The 25,060-nt window shown below is 36.4% G+C and overlaps 3 protein-coding genes across 9 annotated transcripts in view; 1 reads left to right on the top strand and 2 right to left on the bottom strand.

The window, feature by feature from the left end:
- LOC139114563 (uncharacterized) overlaps nt 1–25,060 on the bottom strand; it is a 485,747-nt gene that overhangs the window by 174,898 nt on the left and 285,789 nt on the right. The gene's annotated exons all lie outside the window — the stretch shown is intronic.
- Nucleotides 86–25,060, top strand: LOC139114550 (DNA repair protein SWI5 homolog). Its single transcript, XM_070676345.1, has 6 exons — nt 86–344; nt 1,794–1,851; nt 2,022–2,134; nt 3,380–3,474; nt 4,076–4,165; nt 19,332–25,060. Exons 1-5 carry the CDS (start codon nt 202–204, stop codon nt 4,138–4,140), a joined length of 474 nt encoding a protein of 157 aa, XP_070532446.1. The 5' UTR covers nt 86–201; the 3' UTR covers nt 4,141–4,165; nt 19,332–25,060.
- The window catches only part of LOC139114549 (uncharacterized), a 31,830-nt gene continuing 12,482 nt past the window's right edge, over nt 5,713–25,060 (bottom strand). For 2 of the 7 annotated variants that reach the window (XM_070676337.1, XM_070676339.1), the window contains exons 2-8: nt 19,303–19,429; nt 16,223–16,438; nt 12,677–12,694; nt 10,206–10,288; nt 9,272–9,476; nt 8,636–8,780; nt 5,713–8,088 (exon numbers count right to left, since the gene is read on the bottom strand). In XM_070676337.1, the coding sequence (XP_070532438.1) occupies nt 7,839–8,088; nt 8,636–8,780; nt 9,272–9,476; nt 10,206–10,288; nt 12,677–12,694; nt 16,223–16,438; nt 19,303–19,429 (1,044 nt within the window). In that variant the 3' untranslated portion in view covers nt 5,713–7,838. The remainder of the gene's footprint in view (nt 8,089–8,635; nt 8,781–9,271; nt 9,477–10,205; nt 10,289–12,676; nt 12,695–16,222; nt 16,439–19,302; nt 19,430–25,060) is intronic. The other 5 variants (XM_070676340.1, XM_070676343.1, XM_070676338.1 and 2 more) reach the window with 3 other exon arrangements.

The following is a 25,060-nucleotide window of genomic DNA, read 5'->3' as shown; positions in this document are numbered from 1 at the left end:
AATGCCAGGAGCCAACCGCGCCGCCGCGCTGCTGATCAGTAATCGATGTTCATTTGTTCAGGAGAAACTAAACTTTGCGCTAAGCATCTTGGGACACAAAATGGCACCGTCGTCCGCGCGAAATTTGTATGCGCTTCACAGTTCTTCCACAATAACGTCGGCAGTGCTACGTGTACCGAGTAAATTTTGAAAAGTTAAGGAATGTGCCACCGCTTTTTGATGACAAGGCTGCAAACTATGAGCGAATCGCCCAAAACTCCGATTAATTCGCGGAAAACCAGCACACCCGGAAGTAGTCAAACTCGTCCTGATGTTGGTAGTTGTCGCAGACGTGGGCTTGCAAGGTAAAACCACAGGCAGTATTGCTAAACTAGGGGGTGTCTATGTTACACAGGTTACAGCATGGAGGTAGAAGTCTCTCCTTCTACCTCAATGGTTAAAGGGTGACAGACAGCGTTGGTGGAGAGATTTTTTCCTTTGATAAGGATTCTTTGACAGATTGTCACATATACCTATAAGAAGAGAATTTTTAAGGAAGTAATTTTAAGGTTTACACAGACAAAAAGAATCACCCCTTTCGAATTGAGGTCCGGGCTGAAAGGTCAAAACCCGATCGACAAAATGGTTCGATTAGGAACGAATATCCTGTGATGGGACGCGTAACCAGTAACACACAGAGCTGCCACTCAGAGCTAGGTTTTAGTAGCTGTGGAAACGCAGCTATCTGTTGGCGGGGTTGCGTGCGTCTTTATGTGGGTCAAAGGTCAACCCCGCCACGGATAGCTGCGGGCCAACTGCGAGCGAAAGTGGGTCTATTACGACGACACAACATGTATCGGAACTTTGAACGGCAAAAAAACCAAAGTGAGCGTAATGCAATAAAATGACCTATACCTGCCTGAACTCTGATTATTGCTCATTCTCTAACTCCTTTTGTGAACAAAATTTCTGATTCGTTTATGTAATTTCGGCTGATTTTCCAAAGAGTACTCAAGATTTTCACTCCAGCAGCGAACTTTGATTTTCATTGATATGCTAATGAGGATCGGACCGAACGAGCGACGTCTGTATTAGCATATCAATAGAAGTCAAAGTTCGCTCCTGGAGTGAAAATCTTGAGTACTCTTTGGAAAATCAGCCGAAATTACGTAAACGAACCAGAAATGTTGTTCACAAAAGGAGTTAGGGAATGAGCAATAATCAGAGTTCAGGCAGGTATAGGTCATTTTTATTGAATTACGCTCACTTTGGTTTATTTTGCCGTTCAAAGTTCCGATACAGGTTGTGTCGTCGTAATAGACCCACTTTCGCTCGCAGTTGGCCCGCAGCTATCCGGGCGGGGTTGACCTTTGACCCACATAAAGACGCACGCAACCCCGCCAACAGATAGCTACGTTTCCACAGCTAGGTTTTTAGAGACAGTCGCATATTCTTGTCGACTTTTATGATGAACCTCGGTCCCTCCACAAAAGGACCGTGGATGAACGAGTCAAAGAGAAACAGGTTGCGATAATCATGGGTGTGTAAGCTAATATGATAAAACTTAAAAATACAAATTACAATGTATATATACAGTTACATTAGAAATAGCATAATCACGCCTTATAGTATTGTACCCTTGTTCTTTTCTGCAAACCTAACTGAATCTTCTCGGCACGCTGTTACATGTATGTGTTTTAACCAAGAATATGATGTCACAGAGAAAGCTTAAAAGTTTTTTGTTTTACCGTATTGCAAAATACCAGAATAACATTATATTTATAATTTTAGACCTAACTTTTGCTTGTTCGCAGGCCCAGGTTGTCAGACTCCTCGAGGAAGAAACCAAGAATAGGAGACTTCAAATCACCTGTATGTATTTATTTATACCAGTTGGTATATTGATGCAATCTTTCCTTTATGTTGGAACTTATAGATGTTGTCCTACTCATATTGCAAGATTTTAACATGGCTCGAAATATGCCACATATTTTTCACTCTTTGGATTCACACAGATATCTTTTTTCTTCCATATCAAGCAGTTTAGGAATACCAACTTTGTAGAGGAAACTCCTGAAACTTTGAAGCAGAACATATCACATTTGAAAGCAGAGTTGGAAGCATTGGATGAAGAGATAAGCCTGCTCAGAAAAGAGTGAGTTAATTGACTTAGTCTGAATGTGTTGTAAATTCAAGGTGTACTACTGCTAAAATCATAAGTCCATTTCTGTTTTAAACCAGTCCTAACTTATAGAAAATGCAGATAACATTTAGAAAATGGAATGAACGTTGTGGGTGAGCAAACCATTAATAATTTGTAGTCCTCAAATCATCATCTGGTAAATCTAGAGGTTCTACAATCTAGTTTGTCTGGCCTGCATACATTCTTCATCATGTAGTTGCATTAGAATTATATGACCTGTAGCAATAGTGGAATGCCAAAGCTCCAAGCAAAATAATTGGTGTTAACCCTTTGAGCGCCAGAGCGCCAAAGTCAATTTTTGTTGCCTTTATAAAATACAGTGCTTTTCACATAGGTACCGCAACTCAGCATATGAGACGGACACAATCCACGTACAAAACACACGTTTAGCTTGGGTATCACGGACACATTTCAAAGCCACCGACTTGTCGATTAATTACAGTAAACAAACATGGGGTAGCCGCTGCCTAGACTGAGAGATAAACAGTTTACTAGACTTGATCTACAATGTAACTGTTTCTTTTACAATTTCAGCTAAGATTTCAAGAGGTGTAGTTATTCTCAACAGAAACTAACTAAAAAGCCACTGCGAACATTGTAAATCAAGTGTATCTCTCAGTCTAGACAGAGCGCGGCTGCCCCATGCTGGTTTACTGTAATTAATCAATGAGTCGGTGACTTTCAAATGTGTTGTGATACCCAAGCTTATCGTTTGTTTTGTACGTGGATTGTGTCCGTCTCATATGCTGAGTTGCGGTACCTAGGTGAAACGCACTGTATATCGCTGTCAATTTTTTTGAGATTTTTGCTAAAATTTTGATAAAAAAGTGTAGCCAATGAAATGTAATATACATTTGGTCAAAAATTATCAAACAAATTTCAGAAAAACTCATGAGAATTTGTAAAATGTTGCACTAAAATTTTGGTGGGAAAAATTACAGCACTCAAAGGGTTAAGCATGTAGGACCCACTGGATTTGCTCACCCCCTTACTTGTTACTGGTAGGTTGTGTATATAGTAATGTATATGTATAGTAAATGTACTTTATGTATTTTCCAGTTTTTTTTTGTTTTTTTAAGTGACCATTTGGTATATATATATTTATCTATAATTTTAAGATTTCTTCAAAACCACACTCATACATGTCATATGTACCTGTAATGGCTATTGGCAGAGTTTTCTTCCTTCAATTCTCAGAGGCTATGTGGAAGAAGAGTTACAGTTACACATAAAAAAGTTGCACGAATACAATGAATTGAAAGACACAGGTCTGATGTTGCTTGGTAAACTTGGTAAGTTTTTTCAGCTGTTTTAAAAAGGGGCAGGATCTCAGAGCAAACTGACTAACTATGCACAACTTTCAATAGATAACAAGGTATTAAAATCAATTAAACAGTCTATATCAACAAGCACTAATGCGAGAACATGGGGTTGAGGATGACTGCTGTAAAGGACCCACAAAATGGTATTACACAAAATTTAGGATCACTGCTGATGGCCCTGTAGCATAATAGGTTCATTTCCACTGCCATTTATCACAGGCGTTTTCTGGATAATAGACGAATAAAACAAGTATGATATATTGGCATTTTCAAAAGTTTCACCAGTCACCTTTTTTCATCTGTTAGGAAATTGCATGATCTTTAAGTATGTATATAAATAAATTATTTCACACCTCCCCTGATAGTGACAATAAGACAGGGCCTCTGTGGTAGGACATTGTGAGTTTTTATTTGAAGAGAGCCATTTCAGCTTTGTGTGTGAATCTGCTATCCTTACTTTGAATGTGAATATGAACAGGGGCCACTACCTCCTGCAGTATGGTCCACTATGGCAAACCTGGTAAGTCAGAATTTACGCAGAAATCAATTATAATTTGTCTCTGTCCTGTAGGTGAATTAGAATGTGTACAAACAAAGGAACTGTATCCTAAATTTGGACTGGACTTGGAGGATTAGATCTTTCCTCATCCACTTCTGAAAGGTTTGTGGTATTTACTCTACCTGTGATGCAATTAGGAAGTTGTTGTGAGATAATCAACTGTTTCTTTCGTATGCTTGTTCTTTGAGCTCGTATGTTGTTGATAAAAATGAGTAAAATATTAAGAGTCATCAAAGCACATCTTCTGTGATTTGTGTGTATATGTATATAAGTTATATTGTAATAAGTGTGGGAATTTTGTATTGCCATATTAACTAATTGCTGTGGTAAGGCTTCAGGCCAGTGTATGTGCACCAAAATGACAACGGTAAAACAAATGAGTGCTGACTTTTCACCAATGGGGGCGCTGTACATAGTCAAAGAGCAGCTCTGGAGGGACCGTGTTCAGCTCTATGCACATGGTGATTGTCAAACCCATCTGAAAAAAATTAATGTGCTGACATTGTCTTGGTAACAACATTTGAAGTAAACGGTTAGTAACGTTATGCAGTGTTACCAAAACAGAACATGTGCGATCTGATTTTCAGATGGTTTTCACTTGTGCCTTTGTTTTTCATGTCTGAAACTCATGAAAGACAATCCAGAAAGCCTTATGTTAAGTACACACATGATGGAAACTGTTCTGACAGGACTTATCTTTCTCAGTTAATATTGTAATCTATTAGAGAGCCAAAGGTATGCTTGCCAATCATAGCAAAACATTCACTGTTTTTACTACCATACTATGGATGTAAATTTTAATTAATGTTTGCCAACCTGTTTGCTTGTTGGAATATATTGGAAAATACCGGTAACTTCAAATATTGACACAATTTTTTTGTAGTTACCATCATCCATCATCATTGTGTATGCATACATGAAGCAGGAAGGTCATGAGGTCAATGGCGCCATGACTGTATGAACAGCAGTCATTGAAAAAATACTATTCAGCATATTGAACTCGAACTCTTTTACATAGAATCCTTAAGACTGCTGTATAGTTGAACAATAATGTGATCAAAGGAGGCTCTGCTGTAGGTTTATCACAATTTCTCATCCCCAATGGCATGATTGACCCTATGACCTTTCTTTAAGTTGTGATTTGCATACTCATTGTGAGCCCACAGTCACAGTAGTAAACAACACTGCAAAATTTGTGAACTTCAGAACAGGTTGAGTGATCATGCCAAATTAACCATCTTCACTTCCCGTCACTCTACTTCAAGGGATGTTGTGCGTGTCTAATCCCTCTGCTATATAAATCATAGCTGACTATGTTGTAATCAGTACATCTGCTGATGAGTAAACATGTAGGAAATATCACATGACTCATTGCAATCATGGTATATTTTTATGTAACACAACTATACATTTCAATGTAATGAAGAGACCTACTTCAAGCATTCTTGATATCTTATTGTACTTTACATAGAAAAAACCACTGTTGTTGTAAGGTGACCGTTTTCCCCAGATTTGTATTTCGACATGATGGCATAAACTAAGGTATCGATATTTACCTTAACTAATTAAATACAGTATGATTTCATATGATTTATGCTGATTTCAAAATCATATTTTGTTAAATTAGCCATAACAAAAGCCCCGAAACATTCTTATTGTAGAAAGAATCATTTTTATTCAGAAGTTGTTTGAACAGAATAATAGTAGTGTAAAACAGCCAAACATGAACTGCAGTATGTACAAGAACAGTCAAGTAATTTAGAATGTGGAAGCAAGGTAAATATCAAGACTTTATATACAGAAACCGTCATTTGTGCAAGCTATTTGTCTGTAAATTTGAAAGTTCAAAAACTCTAGAAATATCCTTATTATGTTTAACCTTGGAAATTCTGTATACTTTACAACCTTGGTTGTGATACCAGCACAGTCCTTAAATGTAAGAAATCAGTCTCCAACTCAAATCTAGCAGTCTTTGTGAAGCATATCCTGATGTAATAGAATTTTCTCTGATGGTAACTTCACGTGACTAAGCAAAAAGAAATCACCACTGCAACTTTGAACACATGAAAACCGATTTGCCAGTTTGTTTAATGATATATAAACAACAATTATCAATTTTACAATTTTAAATTAAATTACGATGTGATCATTTCATGTATTTTGTCATTGCTGGACAAAAGAAATTCCAAATTAATTCCAAATAGTGAATTTGCAACTTCCAAGGACTTGATGGAAAATGTGGGTGTTTTAAATGTGGTTCAAAATACGACTCATAATGCATCATATGTACGGTACACATGATGCCAGTTACGTGTTTTACTTAAATACATCACTACAACGGCTGTTCACTCATGCATGCAAAATATAAAACTTCACTCATTAACCTTAATGCTGCTTCACGTGGACGGATATTTGCTAAAAACTCACACTGTATAAATTTCAGAAAATGCCAAGTATGTACAGCTCAATGCATTCACACTTTGATATCATAAAACCTACAAAGAATCATACAAAATAGATATTGCAGATTGACAAACTTTTCAGGTGCTTAATTTTCGGCTATCTCTATTTCTTCAGCAATGACGCCACTTGTCAAAGTACAATAAAAACCAACCTCCAGTCACAGTTACACGTTATTTTTCCGACTCTCAGAGAAAATGATTTCTTTACATTTCCTTGCGAGATGAAATTTTCAGTAGTAAAGCCTCAAGTAACACTTCTTAATCCTTTCAACCCATTTCCCCCTATGTGGATCAACCTACCAGATACAAAACAATAGGAATGTACCAAAGTCACTTAGTGAAGGGGTAATGATAGAGGGCAGCAGACAATGATTCCATCAACACACTGAAACCCTAGTAGTGTGTAACTGTATCTGGTAAACTGTTTTTGTTTGTAGACACTTTGACCTGAAGGCTGTCTTATTTGAGCTGTATGGACAAGCACAGTGCATAATCTTGAAATCACAACTGCTACAAGAACTGAAATAATCTATTTACAGAAGGGAGAGAAGCATTCAAAAAAGTGTACGTAAAGAAGTCACTTGAGTAGGACGGAAGTTCTTCAAAATAACAAACAAGGTGTCTATATATTTACAACCCTGTGAACTGCCAGTGCCAATTTCTTGTACACTGTTATCTTGTCAGTGCACATCCTTCATGATATCAATGTTCTCATAATCTGATATTTTTCGGAAAATTTATCATTTTTTTTAATTGTAGAAATTTTTGAAATATTGATATGTTTAGCCCCCAAAATTGTAGACATCTTTAATGTCCATCAACATGCAAGGCTACAAGGAAAAAAACAGCTGTGAAGTCTAGCAACCATGTACATCCGAGAGGAATATTTTGTGAATCAAGATAAAAAGTTGAAGAAAATGTCAAAAAAACATCCAACACAGTAAAAAGTCACTTCATAATGTTCATACAAAAAAGGCAGAAATAGTGGAGAATTGGTAAATGCTGTACGCTTAAACAAGTGTGCAGAACACAACTAATTTACCTGGATGATGAGTTGTAAATGGACGTGTTACTCAACTCAAACACAAAAAACACTTCATTTTCTGACTTTTATTTCCATTATCTGTTTTAACTTCATATAAAGAATATATCCATTTGATTTTAACACCTATATACATGTGTATATTTCTCTTGCAAACCATCAATCATGTACTTCAGCTTGGAAATGAAATTCACACCAAAATTTATACATTATCTTTTACGTCATTAAGTCAAATAATTGGTGGTTTGAGAGGTGTGTTTGTTGGCGTCTTCTATTCCCATTCAGGGTGGATGGTGAAGTGTCTTGGGATGGCTCGGTGTGGACGGGTGAACATGGCAATTGTGTTAGACACTGGGCCAGGGTGTCTCAGCATGGGCAGGTGGTGCCAGGTCTGGTGTTGTGGTTTGGTGGCGCGAGTGTTTGGCGTCAGTAGGCGGAGATGGGCGCGGCGCTTGGCCGGGTCAATGGCACCTGGGTCACGACGGGCTAGCATGTGACTGCGTTGACCAACTGGTTTGTTTCTGTGTCAGGGAAAGAGTAGAAGTAGCATGTGAATCATCATGAGCAGCAGCCATTAGGATTGTTCTCAGTGCTGTATAACATTGTTTGAAGTATCAGATGCCGTCTTGATACATTCATCAACACTGCATTTTTCAGAAGTTAGCAAAATGTGTATGCTGCTCCTATACTAGCCCATTGTGTTTAAAATGTCAATTTGTAGAACTTCTGCTTCTGTTTAAGTCAGATTAAAAGCTGATTTTTTCAATCAACATTGATGAATGAGGTATAAAACTGGGTGTGTTGAGTCCTGTCTCTCCCTAAATAGTTAACAAAGACATTCAGTTGAACAGCAATAACCACAACCATTGAAAAGCAACCTTTATTCAGAAGGAAGTGGGGGTAAAGATCTACCTGTCAATGAAATGATATGGTCAACCCTTTCATACCCATTTCCTTGTATATGGGTCCACCCACCATATCAAAAACAATTGACATATACCAAAATCTGGCAGTGAAAGGGATAAAGCTAACAATAAAGGATATGTGATCCATTGATGTTTTACATACGAATTCAAGGTGTCCAGTACTTCACGGAGCCTGTCGCCATCACAGATTTTACACTGACTGTCATCCTCATGCTTCATATTGTCCTTCATTCCCATCAAACGAGTGCCGGCCAAAGAGCCAAAGAACTGGATAGCCACATCACGATCTGCAAAATCATTGGGCAGATATGGAAACTTTTATATCAAGTGATGAAAATGAAATTTTGTGAACAGAATTTTACCGCATTACAATTACCGGTAGATATGTAAAATGACACATCTGGTACTAATATGTCATGTCAGTTTTGGGGCCTGAATAAATTGTAACATTGTGCATATTTCATGAAATATAATTTCTAATTAGACTTTACTGTTGTGTAACAAGTCATTATCACAAATTAACATCTACAGTGTTGTTTTTCTACCGGTACATATGTATCACAATTAAAATAAACTGAATATTTTAATCTGGCATTACAAGACACCATTACAAATTAAACTTGTTCAAATCATGAATCGTAACTATGATATACATATATGCAAACAGAAGTGCAGATTATAATTTTGCAGTCTCATCCTCATCAAGGAAATTTGAGTATGATATGAATGAGAAAAGTGTTTTAGAAGTATTAAAAATGGGTTGTGTTTTAATTGATACCTCTGCTGGTAGCTCCTTCCATCCATCTTTCAACAGCTTTCTTTGCATCAGGTTGCAATGTTCTATTCAAAGTCTTATCGACATATTCCTTATCAGCTACTCGCAATACTTCATCAACCACCTTCTTGTCCTGGTCATTGGCACCTTTCAACCACTTCTCAGCTGCAGGCTGTGCTTTGGGTTTTATTGAACGTGCTAGTACACTCTGATCAAAGAGAAACAAAAAACAATATATAGCTCTGTAACTCAACCGACATCTTACAAGTATGGCTGATTGTTTTCATGGGTTATTTTATCTTGATACCTGGTTCAGTTTTCAAATTAATTAGTCATTTCACAGTCCCTTCTCTCTAGTGGAGGGACTGTGTTCATGTACAGTGTTCATCTCTATGCCATTCTTGTGGTCTATGTGTTTCAGCCCTTTTCAATCAGTGGCTCACGTAAAGAAAACAATGCAGAATTGCCAGAAAAGGAATTGACGAGGGAAAAGGTTATTACATTCTGAGTCCATAAGCATCATATATTTTATCAGATCATAATATATCACCACATCAACTTTTAATAAAGGGAGTATAATTAGAAATTGTATTCCGAATGAAATACTGTAATACTGTATCATAACCATCTTACCAGATACACAGTCTCTCCTGTGCTGTCTCACTATTTCTATGTCTATATATGATACTCTTTACCCCTGTTCTTTTTTAGATAATTTATCATTAATGCTCGTTACTGCTTCTTCTAAGTTTACTATGACAATTAAGTTTGCTCTTTCCTGGCAAACTTAATTTTCATAGCATTATAGTCTGACTCAAATGGCATGTATTTCTTAACTATTCATGAGAACTTAAAAATGTTGATCAGCAATCATGTTTCTAGTTATTGGATTTACAGAAATTTTAGATTATGTAAATTGTGTAGTTTTAACTCTTACCGTTTGACGAAGGTCTGTGGATGACTTCTTGCGGTCCAGATTGCTGGCTAGTGGAGTTCCAATAATTGCTGGCAATGCACTCCCTATTTCATGCAAAGAGTGTAGTGAAGCAAGTGAGTTCAATGAAATATTATCATGCATGGACCAAGAGTTACTAAGTCTGGCCAACATCTGTACCATCAAAAATGTTATTGTGACAGCAGTTTTCTTTTGGAGTAACCATCAAAATTTCCCTTTTTCAAATACACCTCTCCAAGGTCACAGTTTAGGGAAAATTTGTAGTTCACCAGAGATAATTCACATAAAGTCATTACGTCATACAGGTATAATTTTTGTGCCAAATAAAAGTCAACAATGTGAGGATCATAGTTATTTCAAAATTTGATTAAGCAACGTAGGAATGATATTACAGCTCTTTAAAGGTATACTGTCACCTGTTCCGATTTTGCCACAGTTACCATGGAAAGAGAAAATCTAACCAATCACAGATTTTAAGCAGGTGGCCGCTTTTTAAAAACAGGGCCCTCACACAGGCATTTTGAATATCAAGGAACGCCCCTTTGACCATATATGGACATATTTAGATTACAGGTGATTGTATACCTTTAAATTGTTATATAACATGACATCATCCCTCTGTGATGTATTTCATAATCATATTAAAATTTAATAGTTACTGGATGCATTTGTCACAGGTATTCTTGTGATAAAGGGGGATTGTTTGTGAAAAAATTTGAAAGCAACATGCATGAAGTGTTACCATGGTGAGTCATCCAGTGTGCGCAACATGCATGAATAGTAACCACAGTGATTTGGTCAATAGACCTTTTCCCGGTTATCCCACAATGCATTGCTTTGGCTACATTGAACACTGTATATACGCTCAAAACAACAAAAACATACTGATTTTATGTTGTACAACGGATTGTTAAACAAGCATGACACAATTTGCAATGCAGAATAATGCTATCTGTATATTCTATCCATCAACGACGATGATATAGGTCAGGGTGTAATGTGCCATAGAGTTCTATGCGTAACATACGTGTTTTATACCCTAGTGCACACTGCATCATGGAACCAGTAAAAGAACTATTAGCAACATGCATGAAATGTTATCATGGTGATTTATCCAATGAGCAACATGCATGAATTGTTACCATGGTGATTCATCCACTGAGCAACATGCATGAAGTGTGATCATGGTGATTTTAATATCCAATAAGCAACATGCATGAATTGTTACCATGGTGATTCATCCACTGAGCAACATGCATGCATTGTAACCATGGTGATTCATCTAATGAGCAACATGCATGAATTGTTACCCTGGTGATTCGTCCTATAAGTAACATACACATGAATGGCAACCATAGTAATTTGATGAAACAGAGAGTCCGTTGGAATGAATGTGAATTTAAAAAGAGACCACTCTGGTGCAGATGAATTACCAGTAGAATCAAACACAATTTTTTTGTACCTTGAATGTGACAATGATAAGTATATAGGAGTGATGTACATTTCATGGTCACCCCAGTGACAAGTTCACATGAACAGTCAACACTTGTTGTTGTCATCACCGTTCAATATGCTTGGAATTCTTTTGCTCTTCACAGACAATTAATCAAAGTTATGTCACCATGTAAATTGTGAACAATGGCAAGCTGTGAATTTGAACTTTGTTTAGTATTTCAGTGTGATTTTGCAAAATGCACAAGTGTTTTTATGAGAAGGGCCAACAGTTTCCATGTAATTTCTAAATATGGTCAACAAAGGTTTTCTCAAGCCTCTCTGGATTGACCAGATTATGGTGCTAATATGCATGGGGAATTTAAATTTACTTCACACTTTCAGTCTTTCTAATGCAAATGTCAAAACAGTTTTGCAATTTTCAGAAACACCTATTACTTGTTAGATTTTCACATTTTATGTCAACTTTCAGGGAAAGCTGCCATCATGGTCATAACATGTATGGAGAGTTTAGTTCCAAATAAACTCTATATTTATTAACAGTCACATAGTAATTTTGGTGAAATGTCCATTGTTTGTGAAGAAAAACTTATAACAAATGTCTGCTGGTGCATCATTGTACATTATAAGAAAATTGAGTAGGATAGTTTATGGCCTACATTGTCAAGGTAATTATGATAAAATTCAGCTTGTGTGTGCTTCAGTCAGTTTCAATTTTATGGTACACATACAACTATTGAGTGTCAAGTGTGTGAACTTGAATGTTCAGTCACCCAGAGATTGTGTAAGAAGATAGGTAAAATCATAGACCCTCAAGAAAACAAGTGATTAAAGCCATTCCCCCCTATTTATCAGTGTGCGGGTCCAGTCTCACCTGTGAAAACACTTGGCCAAGACCATAGTGTAGGGGTGAGAAAGTGAGGTGAACAAAATTGAGATTGTGGCAAGATAACACGCTGGTTTGTGACATGCACAACTAACATAGTCCTGTGTTACTCTACCTTCTTGAACTTCAGTATCTATGCCAACAGTAACCATGGAAACATCACCAAAATACATAAATGAGTGGAAGAATGTCACAATCAGGGGAACAAACAAACAAATACAGAAAATAAATATTATTTTGTGTGCCATATGTAGGGGAGTGCTGTCAGGAGAAATGTCTTGACATATGGGTATAAAAATTATAAGGGTAGATGGATGGGTCTGAATTCCATCATGGAAGTGAACCACAAACGTCATGCTTGGTGCAAACACTCAGTCAGTCTTTGTCATCTTAGAGTACTGTACCTTCTATCCAATATGGTAGAATCAATATTAGATATTGAATTCTCAAAATTGTGATCGTGGCAGAACACTCTAGTATACCTCAGGGCTCGAAATTAAATTTCAAATGTGGTGGTCCATGTGGACCACCTAAAAAATATTTTGGTGGTCAAAATTAAAAATGTAGTGGTCCGTAATATAACAATTGTTTAAGATGGCGTGATAGGTTTGTGACGACATACATTCAAACGACAACTTCTCTCGCCAAACTATGTTATATACGTAAAACTTGCATATCACCAGTAAGCTCTTTCTATGAATTTTAATGCTGTACCATTACATTTTGGTTTTTTGGGGATCTGGAAAGGCCGAATTTGGGATATTTCACCATGAAAATTATAACCATCACCTCACATAGCCGATTGTCATTTGAACAAAGCAATCTAAAAGTTTAATATACTGTCAGCATAACTGTGTCTTAAAATTTTTGAAGACGACTTAGGTTTTCTGACAATCACCAGTCATGGTTTTGAATCATGTTTTGTTCATTACTTAGTTTATTTAAACTACGAAAATTAAAATCCTTAAATGTGTTTGGAAAAATCTGAGACACAGTTTGGAGACTATCTGTACGACTTTCACCTGTGAAAATTTGGTAGACTACCTGTCATCCCTTGTCGACTTACACTATTTAGACCAAGAGAATCGTGCTAAAATTGCAAGAAAAGAAAATGGAAAAACACAAGAAGTTTGTTTGCATTCCTTTGTTGGCATAATTTTCAAGAGCGAATAATTTTTTCGGCATATCTGATGATACTATACTGAAAACTGACCACCTTCAAAGGCCATGTCCTTAGGAAGAAATGGCATGGAAAGGATAGTTTTTCGGAGTTTTGAAGGAAAATACTCATACTAACCTATCACGCTACCTTAAGATGATTTTGAGTTGTCAGTTCACATACTCTTATGTTCAAAATTATTCCGCCAGGTATTGGCTGTTAACAATTATGATGACAAAAATCCCACTATTTTTCAAAATTCACAATATTATTTTTTCTGAACTTTATTATCTACTATAGAGAGTCAAAATACTTCCACTCATAAAAACCACAGGCTCTAGATTCAATGCAGGCGAACCGCTAGCCGCCACTGATTGATTTTTATTGTATCAGTGGCGGCTAGCGGTTCGCCTGCATTGAATCTAGAGCCTGTGATAAAAACCAATAGCAACCAGTACAGAACCCGATGTGAACACTGCCTGAACACGAATGGGCCTGGGCAGCGTTTCCGTTATAATTTTAAAACTTGCGTACGATTTTACGCAACTGAGTTTTTATTTGCGTAAAATGTATTCAAAATGCGCACGGTAGGAATCAGTATCTGAAGTGAGCTGGGCAGTCTTTTCTGTAGAACTTGGGGGTTTCCTGTAATGCGCATGCTCTATTAACAAAAAACAACAACCTGGGGGCTTCAAGGTGTAGCTGAACGCGTTTGCCATGCCGTGATGCATGTCCCGTATATGATCGTTGAGCAGCCCAATGAGATCATGTTCAAAGAAAATACCTTCTGACTACGAAATTAGTGTTTTAGGGCCAACAAAAAGCAGATACTGTTCAAAGTCCAGCGGGACCTCTCAAGAATGCAACCCGACAGAGTCTAAATGGTCACCCGTAAACCACTTTCCAAATAACATGCGACGTAATGACCATTAACTGTATTGTGTTACCAACAACGTAGACTCGATCGATTCTCGAATTTTTTGCATCTGTAGTGCATAGTGCCATTGTCTGTACAGAACTGATTGACATGACGTTTTGTGATGATGAAATACAATGTTGCATAAGTGCTGCGGTCTGCTAAAGTCTAAAATGTTGCAATATCATGATAAATGTCACTTGCAAGCAGGTGCATATGTTCTATTTTGTCCTGCATTGAACCACGTTCAGGCAATGTAGTGCGGGCCAAGTACGTCGTCTTCAAAAATTTCTGACGTAAGTGGTGGTCCATTTGGACCACCAACATTTGAATTTCGGTGGTCCAATAAGAAAAAGTGGTGGTCTTTGGACGCAAGACCACCGTTAATTTCGAGCCCTGTAGTATACCTTATCCACATAACAAGATAATGATGTACCTATCATTGAGTGCTGTAAGGCCATCTGTTAGCAAATTGTGCTGTAGAGTTACATCAGTTCATACTGATTGATTTTACCCATTCTATGTCCAAATATATACACCCTTTACATGCTACCCATGCATAAATACCCTAACTTAAATCCAGTATATTCTTATACAGTAGAACTAGTAGGAAAATTCTTTTTACATTTGCCCTTAGCTTTGAAGAGGAGAGTTAATATCCTAAAATTGATGAACACTTAGTATCCAGGACTATACCAACTATGAAACCAGTGTACACATGCAGTCTCACTCTTGGAGCATTTGAGGCAGAACACCTACTGGTACAGAGGCTACTATGTTCATTTGTCACACATATCTATCTCATGCTCATGCTCATGCAATAAAGCACCTGTACTGTATGTTAAGTTTCAACTTGAAAAGACCATCATGCCATTCCTGTATGATGCATTCCAGGCAATTATCGCATAATCCTAATCTGCTTTTATAACCAGTCTACTTTTGCCCTACCTTGTACCAGGCAGATGGTACATCAACACAGTATGCATCAATCTGTACTCTAGTATGGCAGAGAACCTTCTTTATCACTCAGTATATCCAGATATCTTTAATAACCAGACTTGCTGTACATGTACAACTGTATGCTTTGAGATCTAAACCTTGTAAGTTAGGCAACTCTTGATACACCAACCCAAGTGTACTCTAACCCGTGTGAAGGTTGCTGTATGATCTTGGTCTTCTCAAATTCTGTGACTCCATGCTGACAACACCAACATACCCCTACTGACAATCAGGCTAACCATAAACCTTGTGTCCCTATCTGAGTGTGTATACAGACCACGTGATAGAGGGACTGTGTACAGACTAAACCTTTCCAATGATCTAAACTCATCATTTAACTTGTCTTTCAAACTTTTTCTCCAATCTGGTATTACACAAGACAGTCCTTTCAAGCTACCTGTATCTACATAACCTATACACTTGATACTATGTGTGGCACCTCTTTTGCCTAACTCACCATTAGCTGGTCCTGTAAAAACTTTGTATGCCGTTTGCATTTACAAGACAATCCTTTCAATCTACCTATACCTACTTAACCTATACACCTGATACTGCTTACAACACCTCTTTCTGTTTGCCTAACTCACCATTAGCTGGTCCTCTAACTGAGCCCATAACACTAATTGTAGCAGAGCTTGGAATATGGTCTTTGCCTGGAGATGTAGGAAACATATGATAAGGAGGGCTATGATGGGTTGTAGATGTAAGCTGATTCTTAGTTGCATTAAGGTGTTCCATGACTTTGTCATGACTCTTGTACAGCTCCTCAGTCTGTTTCAGTACGTCGTTCTGTATGTCCATTTCTGCCGTGTTAAAAGAAAGGCACATTGTCACATCAGTTCTGTGGTCACTGGAGATCTGTTCACTGTCCCAGTGCTTGCTGGTGCTTGCATTTCACAAAGAAGTGTAAAAAATAGAGTGACAAGTAACACAAAACGTGCTGACTGTTGTGTACAAGTATGGGAATATAGTTAGATGAGTGCTTGTTGTCATGCAAACAGTTATCTTTCCCTCAAGTTGGGTCAATCATTCCAATAGAGGGCGCTTTTTACCTCAGTTGTCCCAGTTGTCCAAGGGTTAACTTCGCTCTGTCACCATGCATGTGATGTGTGTGACTAATGTGGTGTTTGCACCGATTGCGACTTACACTTCTGTTGCCATGCATTTGACCTTTGGATTGTGATGATGGTGTTGCTATGCACTTGACCCCTAGACTAAGAGTGTTGACATTGTGATATGCATTTTACCTTGAAATTGGATGTTTCTATGGCCATATTTTGGACGTTTGACTGGTGATGTTACCATGAATTTGACCATTGATGTTGATTTGGTTTTGCCTACAGTACAAAGGTTTCAAGTTTAGGAGTTACTGCTTCAATTTGATCAAAAAAATTTCAATTTGGTATTAAGGTAAAATTGACAATTTAAAAACTCTATGATATAGTCATTGTATGTTCAGGCTTAATTTAATCTAAGCCACAATAAAAGCTGACCACCGTAGATCAATGTGTTAAATGATTAAAAAGGAAAAATTCAGTTTGGACATCTTGCCCCAAAGTGCATTTCTTTTCACTCAGCATGTAACACAAAGGTGAAAAGATTCAACATAGCCTATGATATTTAGTCTTCTCGAGTCACAAGGTCTAAATAGTTCCAACAGGAAATGGGACATCACTTATGACAAAGAACAGGCTTGTTTCAAATCAGTAAACCGACCTCATTTTCAATTGTGTCATGAAATTATCAGGTAATATACACTTTTCAAGTGTCTGTTATTTCCGATTGTCAAATAATTTTCTGTTACAAAATCATTATAACTCCACCAGTATACCAGTTCCTGTACTAGTTAGGGACATGAAACCAAGGGTAATACTCAAGCACCATTACATTGGAAGCTCATTGTTAAGTATTACATTGATCTTAGCAACGCATGCTTAATAAACACCTTCATGTAGTGTGCAATCAAAGTTAATCTTTCTCCTTAAAAAAGTCTGGAGGTTCACATAACAATGATAGAATATGCGGCAACACTATAAGTTCTAATTTTGTTTTAATTGCAGATAGGGTACATTATCAGTAGCCTTGTAATGTCTGGAATTAAATTATTTCTGTAGATGTGTCTGTGCATGTGGAATTACTCTGGCTGCAAAGAACAGCTGTAGGACAGACCTATGTCTGTTCAAAGTAGTCAACTGATTCCTTGTAGACTAGCTCCAGGTCCACATTTGAGTTTGGGCCAAACCATTGCGGTGGAAGGGTTAACACCTGTTACCGATCCAAGTTTAGTCCAATTTTATTGTTTTTGACGGCAAAGCAGTACCATTAGAGAGTGAAAAGGGGTGAATGCCTATGGGTTTATACTTGTATGCTATGTGTTCAGCAGGGAGTGGCTATTGTATACCAACTGTAGTGGTCATTGTAAGAAAGACTTTTTGAGAACTCTTCAGCTCCATGGTTTGTATCATACAATGTGTGTGTACAACAATCGATGGTAATGTATCCCAGGACTGTTAATGACCTACAACCACAAAACCCAGCTTTTAAATCATTTAGGCATTAAATGCCTCAAGGATTGAAGTAAATTGAAATGAATGAAATATAGTTCATTGACTGCCAATGCCTGTTTCATGGTCAATGACCACATACATGTAGGAAGAGAGGTCTAAGATTTGTTTTAGCTACAAGTTGTGCAGCAGCCATGTAATGCCTGGATTCCACAGTAAAGTTAAATACAGAGTGAAAAATTATGTCATTAAGATGTTCTGTCTATCTACAATTATGTCAAATCTTCAATCAGGTAACCAACAATCTAAATATCATGAACCTTTAATGGAAAGTTCAACAGCAATGTCTTCCCCTTAACTTATATAATACAGACTGTTCTTTTTGACGTCTTATCTTGTCGAATATACCGTAGTTGCATGAAAAGAATTGTGATGTATAGATGCCATGTCTTGAAATGTAGCATGTATAAGGTTGATGTACACAATTTTGTTAGTATAGTGGGTGCAAAATCCTCAGCTGATGAAACCTGGTGTCCACAATCACAATATGTCTGAAATGAAGGGGGATATTGTGATGTATAGTGTTGTGATCCAATAACAAAATATATACTGTGCAATGGATGGATGACAAATACAGCAATGACATTTACAATTTGATATCAAATGAGATGTATATCGGCTGTGTGGAGCACACATAATATCATCATGTAGTATAGTGTGATGCTGTATGAAGTACATGTATAGTTTGACACTGTGCAGTATAGTGTGATGCTGTTGTGTATGTGATGATTGCTATGTACTGTAGTGTGATTAGGTGTAGTGTAGTGTACTATGTAGTGTAGTGTGACGATGTGTAGTGTGATGCTATGTTGTGTATTGTGTTGCTTTGTAGTGTAGTGTGACAATATGTAGTGTGACACCATATATACATGTTATAATGTAGACACTGATGTAGTGTGATGCTATGTACTAGCAAAAATGCATGACATTATCACATGTTTTTTGTAGTGTGATGAAATTACATTGTCGCGTCAGTACTTGATAATGTTATAACATGTAATGTTCAATAAAATGTCATTGGATCAATGATAGCAGTTGAATATCTCACATCATTAAGAGTGTTCAAACATGGAATTTTTCATGAACAATCCATGCTAATTTACCTTCTCTCTTTCCGTTGATATCCTCATAGAACTTCTGGTTGCTGTCACGTATCAGAGTCTGCTGCTGTTCTTTGTATTCAGACTCAGGCTTGATCAGCCGAGTGGGCACCTTCCAGTGCATGAACATCTGCAAGATACAGGAAAGAAGCAACGGTTCAAAAACTTTCAAAGAAAAAACCTGAGTTGGTATTAAGCCTGATATGCATGTCAGCTATTGTGAAAAATAAACAGAGATGTGCACTGGTTCTGCAGACCATAAGACCGGTACAGTGAACCAGGGAAATATTTGCTGAATTTCTGATGGGTACACCAGGTAGATCAACAGAAGACACTAGAAACAGGTCATTTGGTAAAGGTGAAGAGATTTATGACTTTACTGGAGCTGGAAGACTTCTGGCTTTGTCTAGGAATGAGTTTTCAGATGCGGATGTAAAGTACTTTACACATTTCCGATGTGTTTTACTATGCATGACATCGCAGAATGTATAGCCAGGAAATTGATTTCAATTGCAGTCAGATTGTATTGAACTGATAAGACAGTCTGACTGGAAATGTTAGAGTTCTAGTCAAAGATTCTGATCTGTCACCGACCTACGGGAGAATTCGAAGTCAAGAATCATAATAGAGTAGAGTAGGGCACAATGGGTCAGAACTATGAATAGCATTACAGAGGGAAAAGAAATACTGAATTGCAAATCAGGCATATTTGGTTATCACAGACTTGCATATATCCATATATTTGGTCACCACAGACTTGCATATATCTATATATTGGTACTACTGGTAGACGCATATCCAACCCCGGATTACCTTTTTGATTTCAGTAGCTCACTTGTTGACCCCCCCTCCCAACCCCACCCCAATCTTTGTCTCAGTGAAAACCAGTATGTAGCTACTATGTGTGAATGAATTTCTTTAAAACAGACATAAACTGTACATGTATGCACATATTTTGCAGTCTCTGTAGAAGGATTTTGCATTTTAAACTTGAACAGGTGGTGGAAATACCTTGGCAATGCAGTTTTAACAAGACCGTATTATGACAGGAACTACAGTGTCAATAAAAAATGCCTTATGTTATAGCAACGGTAGTATTTATAAAGTGTGGGCAAACAGTGTGCCTGTATTTGATTGAGATTTGTGGCATAAATACTGTGCTTGAAGGTTTACTGTATATTCCAAATGACCACAAGAATATTGGGTGTTTCCCAAGGAAAATATTCAAATGATAAAAGATGGAATTGAATTCTGTGCTCAGGAATTGTTTCTGTTTTCATTGAATATGATGGTAACCATATGAACTGTTATATATTGAGCTATCACGGTCCCGATCCTTTTTTCTTTTGAGATATTAATGATTTGATTTCAAAAACTATATGGCAACCCTGCATGAAAAACTGGCGATATAGAACAGAGTATACAATAGAAAGAGTACCAACTCAAACCTAGCTCTGCCAGTGATGTAAAACCTGAAATTAAAATCCCTTTACTCATTGTTTGGGACTTTGTCCAGCTAGTGACAATGCGTCACAAAAGGTCACTTTGAAGTGTCACTCTGTTTATTGGTTTTTGTCAATACATGTTTGTTCTGTGACTATATGGGTTCTCAGGTTGTACAGATATTTTCCACTGGTCTTGTTTTTGACTTGTCTCAAATTTCAATGTTTTGGCTGAAAAATATTTGCTAAAAAATGTAGTGCTTGTATTTAGAAAAGGGAAAAAGCAAAACAGTTTATCTGTACTAAAATTAATAGTTGCCATTCAAATTTTAATTTATATATGATGTAGATTTTATCATGGTTGCTTGTAATTCCTGAAATATCTTACAATTTAAAATATCAGATATTATTATTACTCACTACATTTATTGTTTTTTTTGCTAAGTATGTAAAATATTTCAACAAGTGAAGTAAAACATGCCATGATGACAAAAAACCCATGTATACAGACATTTGGTGCATATTCTATATCAATATGAGTCTTTCACTGACCAGAAATGACCCGTGGTTATTCAAGCAGAAATTTAATTTGCAGCAAATTAACCACACTGTCAGGAAAGAGTGTCTCGTTGGCGTATGGGAATTCTCTTTGTTCAACTCAACCCATCAACAAATATTCTCTTAGTTGTGGAAATATCACATTTCATTCAGAAACATTAATTTCTCATTTTTAAAATGTGGTTGAGCAAAAGAACAGTGACAAGCAAACTCAAAAAGGAAAATGTCTTTGTTAACCAGAAGGCTGTCGTATTGATTAAATGAATTCATTTGTCTGTAAGAGTTTACACAGCGGGAAACTAACAATTTGAAACACATAAAATACCATTCATATATGTTACTGTGATGACTTAAATAGTTAAAATGATCAGAAATCAATAGAGAATTTACATCACAAAGTGGAAATGAGTGTATAATGAAGAATGTGAAGCAGAATCCTTCAGAAAAATTTCAGCACACAATTTAATTACTATAGGTGAAAGTGGGTAACAATATAAAACAGCAATTTTATGGGTCAAATTTCTAAAGTGGTGATTTTAGTCTGCAATGTTAAGTTTTTATGAATTGTATTAATTGATGGGCTTGGTTTAAGAGGCCCATTCTTTTAGTGTTAGGGTTACAGGAAGACATATCCTTTAACTGACGGGAGGTCAATAGATTTTGTCATTACAGCTTGACTAGGCAAACACAAGCAGTCTGTTCAGCAGTATATCAGCTCTGACTCTGTGACCATTTGTGGTGAGTAGCACTCTGCCTGATATGGCTGATCTACTTTGGACTGGGGGATGTTTTCGTCGTCAAGGAGATTTTGATCTATGTCAGTGACCTTTGACCTATTACCCATAATGCAAGGCAATATGCATTGGTGCCTTACAGCTGTCTACAGATTTAACCACTAATCTCATTTTTAGTGTGCTTTAAGACTACAAACTTGCAATCTTTCAAAGAGCTCTATGATTAAGGTAGTTTGCGCCTCAAAATTAAAAGACTTACACTTTTGTTCTAACTTTGCTCAAGCAAACTTTCAACCATTCTCTTTCAAAATCAAGAATAGGAATAGGGGGTCACTATGCAAATTTTGGTTCTTGAGAAAAAATTACTCAATATTTATTGATATTGAAATTGAAATGGTTGCCATTGCCATCACAAAAAAACAATCAATTTTCGATTTTCTCAAAAATAAGCTAGTAAAACCTTTATTTACTCCATAAGCTTTTGAAGAAAATGAGCCTCCACAGGTGATAGGCCAAACGAATATTGTAAAAGTTTGAAAGTCTGACTATCTGTCCCTGAGAAACCATTCTACCTCAACTGAACAGTTTATGCAATTATTCTCTTGGTCCTATTCTTCTTTTTTTTACATATGTTTTTTTCAAATGCGAGGTGTAGTAAGCTGGAGTTGTTGTTCAGTAAGATCAGAAAAAAGACTAATGAAACATTCAAATGAGAAGAAAAAATAAAGCTAATGAAACATTCAAATGAGAAGAAAAACTAATGCTGTCTTTAAGTATGTCTCATTTTGATCTATGTGACATAATTTCAAATTTCTCTTCAGAACAGACAGAAATTTACCTTAGAGGTAATCTTTTTGAAATTTCATTTTTATCCAGTTTTAAATGTATGGTTGATTTGAATCATTTCTTGGTCTAACATATCTGATATTTGACCTATGAGTTGCATTGAAAAAATCACAAATTTTCTCATGAGTTGGATGAAAATAATCAAAAAAAATCATACCCCAAGATATTTTGACTGGATATATCACAGTTCAAAACATGTCTTTCCAATTACTGAATATGTAACCATTTTTTGTGTGATTCATTCAGTTGGTTCTGTCATAGCAATGGTTTTTAATGATAATATTGATGAAAGTTCCACCTGTCCACATTTTTATCCGTTAGAAATCTTTTAACATGCAAATACTGAACTGTATCATTGCATATGGAGATTCAAAACTAACCAGAGCTTGGAGGTGTTTTGCTGTTTTCTCTTATGAGGCATAAGAGACTAAGTTCCCAGTTAAAATTTTCATGTAAGCGTTGGAGTTTTCTCCCAGGATATCTGTACTTAATAGGTTTCAGTCAACCCTTTTACACTGTATTGATTTAATGCTGTAATCATTTCTACATTAACTCTCTCTCACTGTTGACTCAGCTCAAGGGTATTCCCAGATGTGTTGACATTACAGAAAGCCAATAATTTTACACTCACATTTTGTTGTCAGACAGAGAATAATCAATCGATTTGACATCACTGATTCATTTTTACCTTACAGACAGCTTGTCATCTGTATAAAATTCAAATCTTTTGTTGTAAAAATGCGTATGTTGGGGGCGTCTGGACTTTAAAAAAATATATGCAAGAACATATTCTCAGTTAGAATCAACACTGTACTTTCACTTCTCATACATTTCAAAGAAACCTGTGAAAAAAATTCACCGCCATTTTCCCCCTCAAAATCATTACACATATATGTATATGAAAAACTAGCAATGGAATGAAATGAATTTCAGTCAACATTGATTTACTGTACTTGACCGCGAAAATGATCACTTCAAAATAATTGCAGATATTTTATTGTATATGGGTTGCTCTTTTTTCATAGAAATCGTAAATAATTGTACATTGTTTCATTTGTTGATGCTACCAATCTATCATGAAATCAACACAAATTCTTACTTCCAATCCATCATGCAATACACATACACACAAATTCTTATTTCCAATCTATCATGAAATCCACACAAATTTTATTTCCAATCTATCATACAATCCATACAAATTCTTATTTCCAATCTATCATGAAATCCACACAAATTCTTATTTCTAATCTATCATACAATCCATACAAATTCTTATTTCCAATCTATCATGAAATCCACACAAATTCTTATTTCTAATCTATCATACAATCCATACAATTTCTTATTTCCAATCTATCATGAAATCCACACAAATTCTTATTTCCAATCTATCTTCTAAGCCACCCATCTCAGACAGATGTCTACTAAGCTCTGATGTATGACTTGAGCTCTTGTAAAATATTATTTTGTATGTCAGTTCAGTATTCCTGGTCTGAAAATTAGAAAAATGCAATCACTAATGCCATTTTCAAATACAGATGGATAATATCCAGAGTTCTTCAGCTTTTTCTAAGCCAAGCTACACTGTACATATATGACTATATCACTTTTGTTTTACTCACATACTTATACATGCTTTTGTCAGCAATCCCCTGTTTTGTTAAATGTATTAGCAATTCACATTACCTTTAGAGGCTACATTTTTCTCAAAACTCGCAATTTCAGCTGTGACTTCACTCCTGATGTAGACAGATATTGATTTACCACTATGCACTTTGTGGTCAGTATAAGATTGCCATAATCAATAAATGCTTCTGTAAATGACACAAGTTATTTGCTTTTCAGATTTTGCTGTCTGTTCAAACAATGACTACATTGTCAGTTTCTATGCAACACGGTGGTTCAAAATTTACACACTGCTTTAGGAATTGCTGACATCAAATTTTACTCACAATTTTATGTGTCTTTTCCAGACTACCCAGTTGTTATTATCAATTGTTGGTTCTTACCACAGTTTTAGGTTATAGCTTTACAGAAATGGTAGACTTGTGTGTAAAATTTAAGTGAACAGTGTCATTGTGATTTATTCTAGGTGAGTAATGTGTAATGTCTTTATACCGGTAAAAATACCTTCCCATATCTGTCTGTTAGTGTTGATAATAAATAAATGGCATTAAA

This window comes from Ptychodera flava, chromosome 16 (genome assembly GCF_041260155.1).
Source record: "Ptychodera flava strain L36383 chromosome 16, AS_Pfla_20210202, whole genome shotgun sequence".
NCBI lineage: Eukaryota > Metazoa > Hemichordata > Enteropneusta > Ptychoderidae > Ptychodera > Ptychodera flava.
Note: the sequence above shows the minus strand (reverse complement) of the source record. Positions and strands in the feature narration are given on the sequence as shown.

What these genes read in the sequence shown, in the direction of transcription:
- LOC139114550 (XM_070676345.1), top strand. Translation starts at nt 202, where the DNA reads ATGTGCCACCGCTTTTTGATGACAAGGCTGCAAACTATGAGCGAATCG. An exon ending in CGCAGACGTGGGCTTGCAAG is followed by an intron (nt 345 to 1,793) that starts GTAAAACCACAG and finishes GCTTGTTCGCAG; the next exon opens with GCCCAGGTTGTCAGACTCCT. An exon ending in TAGGAGACTTCAAATCACCT is followed by an intron (nt 1,852 to 2,021) that starts GTATGTATTTAT and finishes CATATCAAGCAG; the next exon opens with TTTAGGAATACCAACTTTGT.